General features: G+C 40.5%; 1 protein-coding gene across 1 annotated transcript; it reads right to left on the bottom strand.

Annotated features, from left to right (window-relative positions):
- Window positions 1-4,564: 4,564 nt before the first annotated feature.
- LOC127484095 (olfactory receptor 52I1-like) lies at window positions 4,565-6,849 on the bottom strand. The gene has a single exon (XM_051823036.2). It carries the CDS (start codon window positions 5,703-5,705, stop codon window positions 4,686-4,688), a length of 1,020 nt encoding a protein of 339 aa, XP_051678996.2. The 5' UTR covers window positions 5,706-6,849; the 3' UTR covers window positions 4,565-4,685.
- Window positions 6,850-8,649: the final 1,800 nt, after the last annotated feature.

Consider the following 8,649-nt stretch of genomic DNA (forward strand, 5'->3'; position numbering starts at 1 on the left):
CAGAGGGGAGAGTGCCTGCCTTGCTCCTGTAGAGCCTGGCACCTCCAACAAGCTGTCAGCAGTCCCTACAAGATTAGCAGTCCTTGTTTTACTAAGCACAAGGACAGTGCTATAATACCTGAGACAGAGAAGAGAGGCTGCTAAAAGGGTAAACATGGTTGGGTCTTGTATAAGAAGACAGAGAGGCAAATCACTAGATTCCAACCTCCCTACAAGAAAGCCAGTCTCCCTCTTCACAAACAAAATTGGTCACAGTTGGTCACAATCTCTTAAAATCCAGAAATTGAGGGTCAACTGTGGATCAGCAGCAGCAGATAAATGAATACATATTACTCCCTGTGGTGAAGCAGGGGCTGCATCTGAATGTATTGTTAGAATGCAGTAGCCATGGCAAATTAGAACCAGTACATCTTGGGAAGTATATAGTTGAATACATATTTGAGTACCAACAGTGGGTCCCACAAGTTTCAGGGAAAAACAGTGTGAAGGAAATGCAAAGTTTCTGGGGCAGTCATTTAGATAGAAATGCTGGGAAAGAATTTCTGTCTGAGATTCAAGCTGGACTATAAGTTGTTACTTTACATCATATTTTTTTAATGAATCTAGTGTTCTTTTTTTCTTTTTTATTTAGTAAATATAAATTTTCAAAGTACAGTTAATGGATTACAATGGCTCCCCCCCATAATTACTTCCCACTCACACCCCTCCCATCTCCTGCTTCTTCTCCCATTCCATTCACAGCAAGATTCATTTTCAATTATCTTTATATACAGAATATCAATTCAGTATATATTAAGGAAAAATTTCATCCATTTGCACCCACACAGAAACACAAAGTGTAAAATACTGTTTCAGTACTAGTTATAGCATTAATTCACATTGGACAACACACTAAGGACAGATCCCACATGAGGAGTAAGTACACAGTGACTCCTGTTGTTGACTTAACAATTTGACACTCTTGTTTATGGCGTCAGTAATCACCTGAGGCTCTAGTCATGAGTTGCCAAGGCTATGGAAGCCTTTTGAGTTCGCTGACTTTGATCTTACTCAGACAGGGTCATAGTCAAAGTGGAAGTTCTCTCCTCCCTTTAGAGAAAGGTACCTCCTTCTTTGAAGACCTGTTCTTTCCACTGGGATCTCACAGAGATCTTCCATTTAGGTCTTCCTTTTTTTTTTTTTTTTTTTTTCCAGGGTGTCTTGGCTTTCCATGCCTAAAATACTCTCATGGGCTCTTCAGCCAGATCTGAATGCCTTAAGGGCTGATTCTGAGGCCAGAGTGCTGCTTAGGACATCTGCCATTCTATGAGTCTGCTGTGTATCCTGCTTCCCATGATGGATCGTTCTCTCCCTTTTTGATTCTATCAGCTAGTATTAGCAGACACTAGACTTGTTTGTGTGATCCCTTTGACTCTTAGACCTATCAGTGTGATCAACTGTGAACTGAAATTGATTATTGGGACTAGTGAGATGGCATTGGTACATGCCACCTTGATGGGATTGTATTGGAATCCCCTGGCATGATTCTAACTCCACCATATAGTTAGTTCAAGTTGCTCATGGAAATGATTGGTGAGAATTTTAAAAATTAAAATCTTTTCAAATGAATCTGTATTTAGGCATCTTGTGATCATGGTTTTTCGTGTTTGTTTTGGAAGGTTGCAAGAGGAAGAAGTTTTCCTTTTCCTCCTCTTTGGGACCTCAGTGCATCATTATCAGATTTTAAGAGTCTGACTCCTGGGCCGGCTCTGTGGCACAGAGGGTTAACACCCTGGCCTGAAGTGCCAGCATCCCATATGGGCACTGGTTCTAGTCTTGGCTGCTCCTCTTTCGATCCAGCTCTCTGCTATGGCCTGGGATAGCAGTAGCAGATGGCCCAAGTCCTTGGGCCCCTGTACTCACATGGGAGACCCAGAAGAAGCTCCTGGGTCCTGGCTTTGGATCAGCACAGCTCCAGCCATTGAGACCATCTGGGGAGTGAACCAGTGGATGGAAGACCTCTCTCTGTCTCTACCTCTCTCTGTAACTCTGTCTTTCAAATAAATAAAATAAATCTTTTAAAAAAATACCCTGACTCCTCTTCTACTGGCATTCAAAAGTAGAATAGGTAAACAACTCTGATATTACCAAAATCCATGGATAGTAGGTTGAAAAGCTAGGTAGGACTACAGTTTCAATAGTACATAGAACAATATGTTACAATTATAGAGTTAAAAACCAAGGGTGTGTATTTTTACTAAGAATATACAATACAGCAGACGTTGAGTTCTGAGCTTTCTGTTAATTATTTCACTTAGTCTTCAGTACAATCCATAAGAAAACACTGTCTCCCCATCAAAAGAAAGGAAATGGCAAAACTCAGATGTAATAACATGTAGCCAGAATAAACTCTCCTTGCACTTTGAGTTTTAAGTAACAGGTAAGGCTGCTCCCTGAGGCACTGGCATCCCACATGAGCACCCATTCAAGTTCCGGTTGCTGCACTTCAGATCCAGTTCCCTGCTAATGTGCCTGGGAAAGAAGATGGCCCAAGTACTTGGGCCCTTGCACCTATGTGGGAGACCCAAAAGCAGTTCCTGTTTCCTGGATTCAGATCAGCCTGGCTCTAACAATTGCAGCTATTTGGGGAGTGAACCAGTGGATGGAAGATTCTATTTCTCTCTCTTTCTCCCTCTCTCTCTTCTTTTAAATAAATAAATCTTTAAAAATAATGGGGAAATTATGTTTTATGAATATTTTCAGATGTACCAGAATCCAGAATCAAATTTGTGTGTCTTATATATATGAGATTATTATCTTCTAACACATACAGGTTATTCAATTTAAGACTTTCTAAAAGGGAGGGGAAAATACTGTGAAAGTGGATGGAGCCACAGAGAAGAGTAGTAACTTTTCAACTCCTTTATTGATATCATTTCCTATTAACCATAAAGTGTCAGGGCACACATTCTGAGGGGTTCTCACAAGAAGAAAGACTTTGTTACACCTGATGCCTCTTTTACGTCTTAATGTTGAATTGCACAATACAAAACTAGGAAACAAAAAGATCTCAAAAACTAAACTTAAATTCACTTAACTTCTGTTGCTTGAAAATGAAAATCTGGTAATTGGTACACCAACTCCAACTAGCTTAAACAAGAAAGTATAAATTAAAGAACTTAGCCATAAAAAAAATGAAATTCTCTCTTTTGCAACAATGGATGCAACTGGAAACCATTATGCTTAGTGAAATAGGCCCATCCCAAAAAGATAAATATCATGTTTTCTCATATTTGTGGTAATAATATATAGAGTACAAAACTGTAATATATATGAGTGAAATTGATATTTTGAGATTTAATTATTATTTAGAGCACTTGTCTATACTCTCAAGGAACAGTGGTCTTTCTACTTACAACTTGTTGAATTCTTTATTTTATAATCACGAGCTTAACCCTCCACTAACTAAACTGAAAGTATGTCATTGTAAAAATTAAAAAATAAGAAAGGAGGAGAGAGGGTGAGAGCATGGGCGGGAAGGAAGGAGGGAAGGTAGGGTAGGAAGTGTTATCATGATCTCAAATCTGTATATATGAAATACATGAAATTTGTTCACCCTATACAAATGAAAATATTTTAAAATTAAAGTATACAGAGCTATCTTACAAAATTAAATAACAGAAATGCACCTTGGTTCAAATTGAGAACAACTGAACAGGAAACTCATTCTCTTCATCCAGTTCTACTAACTAGTTTTCTTGATAGAGTCCAGATTTCTCTTTCTAAGTTCATGTATTACAAAGTAGCCACCATCAGCAGGCGCCGCAGCTCACTAGGCTAATCCTCCGCCTTGCGGCGCCGGCACACTGGGTTCTAGTCCCGGTCGGGGTGCCGGATTCTGTCCCGGTTGCCCCTCTTCCAGGCCAGCTCTCTGCTGTGGCCCGGGAGTGCAGTGGAGGATGGCCCAAGTCCTTGGGCCCTGCACCCCATGGGAGACCAGGATAAGTACCTGGCTCCTGCCATCGGATCAGCGCGGTGCGCCGGCCGCAGCGCGCCAGCCGCGGCAGCCATTGGAGGGTGAACCAACGGCAAAGGAAGACCTTTCTCTCTGTCTCTCTCTCTCACTGTCCACTCTGCCTGTCAAAAAAAAAAAAAAGAAGAAGAAGAAGAAGCCACCATCACTAAGCCCAATTTTTCATCTCTTTAGAATCCATGTTGCATCCAGAGAGACTTTGGTCCAGGTATGAGCACATGAGCCAAGTCACATGGGAATATCAATATACCATTAACATCTACTTCCATATAATCACATGAGGTGAGAAATAATTCTAAGAAAATCAGTCAGGTAGGAGTATAGGAAAATATGCTAAACATTTGGTATCCATAGCAGAAGTACTGGGAGAATATTAGGTTGGAAATATGGGTCAGAAGCTATGGAAAGAAAAATTTTAAATCTGCATAATATATCCAAACTTATCTCTCAGCAACTACAAGTTGACTGAAGTGATTAAAATGTCATTAGAATATCATAATCATTCAGTTCCCATTTTTGTTAGAAAGTGAGAAGTGATAGAGGATACCCATTACAGATTCATCAAACCTATAATGTCCAGTGATCCAGTCCAGCCCAGCAAAACTCCAACACATCTTTGAGCTGCCTGGAAATCTCAAAGTCTCAACAGATTTCGTGTTTCAAGAACCATATCTCAATGTCCAAATAGGCAGTGCATAAGCAAATTCCATATTCCCTTCTGAATTTGCTTGGTCTTCATGCCATAGATGATGGGATTTAAAGTGGGTGGGATGACCAGGTACAGGTCAGCTAACAGCACTTGGATGTGCAAGGGAACTGTGGCCTGCCCAAGCCAGGCCACATAGATGGACGCTATTCCAGGTAGATAGAACAGAACCATAATGCCTACATGGGAGCCACATGTGCTTAATGCTTTCAAGCGAGCATTCTTTGAGGACAGACCAAATACTGCCCTGAGAATCAACACATAGGAGGAGGCAATGAAGGCCACATCACAGCCCACAATAATAGAAGAACATATTAAACTATAGAGGCTGCTGGGCATGGGATCAGCACATGCTAGCTTAACCACAGCCATGTGCTCACAGTAGGAATGGAGAATCACATTGGAACCACAGAAAGGCAGACGACTCACCATCCAACTCAGTGGAGTCATGAACAGAATAGCCCTGATGGTGATGGCCACAGTCATACCCAGGATCACTTGAGGGGTGAGAATTCTCTTGTAGTGTAGAGGCTTGCAGATGGCTACATAGCGGTCAAAAGCCATGGCCAGCAGCAGCCCTGTCTCCACAGCTGTGGCTCCATGGACAAAGTACATCTGAGTGAAACAAGCATTAAAGCTGATGGAGCTGTCTCCTGAGCAGAAGATGCTCACCATCTTGGGTACCACAGAGGAGGCCATAACAATGTCCACAGCAGCCAGAATGCACAGGAAGCAATACATGGGCTCTTGTAGAGTGGAATCCATCCAGATTACAGTCATGATGAGGGTGTTTCCTGCCAGGGCTATGGTGTACATGGGAGTCAGTGAGATGGCCAGCCAAAGATGTGAAGACTGCAAACCTGGAATCCCCACAAGGAAGAAGGTGGCAGGGGTTCCCATTGTTTGATTGGAGGGTGGCCCTGGCATCCCAGGTGAAACTGATTTCCTGTTGATACATAATGTGATGTCAGAAAAGGAGACAATCATGCAAAATCTGTTCCTATTTGTGGTGTTGGGAAAGCCTGAGAAATTTTAAGTGTGGTGGCATTTTCAGGATCAGAAAACTGGCATATAGTTAAAGCTGTCTTGCTCCAACTTCCATTCTTCCCAACATTATCTGTTTTACTAATTTTTGTTCATCATTCAAGGATTAGTTCAACGCTAACCTCTTTTGGAAAGTCTCTGTTCTTTCCCCCATGTCATGTTTAGGGTAAGCAGGGATCTTTGTTTTAAGCTTTTATGGTATCTCCCATGTTGACTGCTTATGAACCTAAGCTACCCATTCTTAAATGCAACCTATTGCTTTGTATGTCTCTTCTTCATGGCCTAGTACTATGTAAGTTATCATAGCTGTAGTGCACAAATCTTTTAAAGGAAAACATGCACCCTCAATATAGTAAACAGTTCCCACAGAACAAATGATAAATCAATGGACAGAATTTATCTTTTATCTCTGACAAATTAGTTAATAATAATTAATAGTTGTTGAATGAAATAGTGAAATGCTTGACATCAAATATGTCACACTTTGTATCCTCACCAGAGTAATAGGAAAGACATTAAGTAAACATTCTTGTGATTGAAGAAATACATCAATGGTTCAAGAAAACAAGCCTTTTAGATAATATTATTGCTTTCCACAGAAGATAATAGAATACCAGCAAATAATTATATTATGTCTTCACTAAATTTCAGTCTAGGTTTCCTTTTGAACTTTGTTAAATTAAGAACTAAATAATCACAGATCTTGGGTTACATCTTAGATGAGTGCCTCCAAGTATATTTTTATTATTCTTAAATATAACATTCTCCTTCTGCGTGATAAACTGCCAAGACAAGCAGATAAGAGGGAAGCTTTTATCCTTCAGAGTAGAAAGCATCTACAATGAACATACTATCCCCAGGATTGTGTTAAAAAGTATTAAATATGCTGAGCATATTTCTCCATTTGTAAAATAGGATAAGTATCTATGTAAGACAGTTGCACAATTCAAATGAGATTAAATATTTCAAGATCACATAGCGACTATGTGGTGAATTTAAGAGTTGAGTCAGGGTCTTTTCAGCTGTGATTCCCAGGTGTCCATCAGTTCAAGAATACTAGACAAAAACTAGACTATGAACACTGGCCACATACACATACATAAACCCATCAGGCAATTATGATGTCCATCCTTTTCACCACTCTGCCTTTAGCTATTTCTTCCTATATTTCCCCTCAGTAAAGGTCTTCCAGGTTTCCAGAAGCACTTGGGAAATTTCCCATTTCCCTTTCCTTGTGTAGTGTTTCTACTTGAGTACCTGGCCCCTCCCAGAATCATTGGCTGGGTCAGATTGTTGGGATCTTATGCTCAGGATCCCACCTGCATTCGCATGGTTCTCCATCCTAACCATGTATTTACCTTCTAGAAATTCAAGTATTTATTGATCCTATATCAGGTACCAGCAACACACTTGAGTGAAGGAAAGTCCTCAGGAGTTTACCAAAACCCTAAATGTAGGACATATGTGCAAACTGTGGTCATTATTGAAACAATAAAATTAATAACAAATGAAAAACCAAAACCTTAAATCTGAGAAGTCCTATATCATGGAACAGACTGAATAAAGCAGTGGGTTCTGCACCACAGTAAGATTGTAAGAATTGTCGTGGATAGCCACTGGGTGAGACATCCTCTGTGATCATAAGAAAACAAGGGAAAACAAAGTAGAATGGTGATAAGGGGTGAAAAACAATTCAGGATATCCTTACAACTACTGTGTATTTTTCCGCTTGCTACAGATGTAGGGTTGGGCATCACTGCTTAAGAACTGGGGAAAACCTACAGAATTCCTATCCCCACCAGCTAATGATCAACTGTTTTCCTGTCCTGGCTGCTGCTTAAATCTATCATTCTTTCAAGGGCAGCCTTAGCAGATGTCCTCTACCATTCCTCCTTTCTCCAGCCTTGTCAACTTCTAAGGGGTTTTAACATTTGTAACTTTGACAGTGTTTTGTGTGTTCATTTACTTCTCTTCTTGATTAGCCTTTCTACATATTTACATATGTTATTAGTCTTTTCAAACACAGGACATTTGGTTTGATATGTTGTGCCTTTGTTTTAGAACTTTTTTTTTTTTTTACAGGCAGAGTTAGACAATGAGAGAGAGACACAGAGAGAAAGGTCTTCCTTTTCCGTTGGTTCACCCCCGCAAATGGCCTCTATGGCCAGCGTGCTGCACCAATCTGAAGCCAGGAGCCAGGTGCTTCCTCCTGGTCTCCCATGCTGGTGCAGGGCCCAAGCACTTGGGCCATCCTCCACTGCCTTCCTGGGCCACAGCAGAGAGCTGGACTGGAAGAGGAGCACCGGGACAGAACCGGCATCCCAACTGGGTCTAGAACCCAGGGTGCTGGCACCACAGGCAGAGGATTAACCAAGTGAGCTGCAATACCAGCCTTGTTTTAGAATTTCTATTTCATTCAACCTGTTAATACTGAAGTTTCTTACCAAGATCAGTATTGCTCTCCATCAAAGATCTACTTGTCAATCTAGTGATTTCAATCTTTGTTCTACTTGATCTCTCCAAAACATTCACAACTAAATGGTTCCTCATTTTTGTTCATATTTTAATGGCAGTAAATGTTCATACTACAAAGTGTATAAATCTCAAGCATACAACAACAAATTTTGATGTGAACACATGAACACACCCACATAGCCACTACCCAGATCAAGATACAACATTCCTCATGATTGCACTGTTTTCAGCAAGTCCTGGACAAACTCTCACAAGAAACATTTCTAGCATATTCACTTACAACCCTTCAGAGACATTCACATGAAAAACTGGAAGGTCAAAAAAAAAAAAAAAACAGCTTAAACAAGTCACTTAACTTCAATAACTAAATCCTAGGACATGTGAGGATCTTTCATTCTTATTTACAGGTTGG

Source organism: Oryctolagus cuniculus, chromosome 1 (assembly GCF_964237555.1).
Source record: "Oryctolagus cuniculus chromosome 1, mOryCun1.1, whole genome shotgun sequence".
NCBI lineage: Eukaryota > Metazoa > Chordata > Mammalia > Lagomorpha > Leporidae > Oryctolagus > Oryctolagus cuniculus.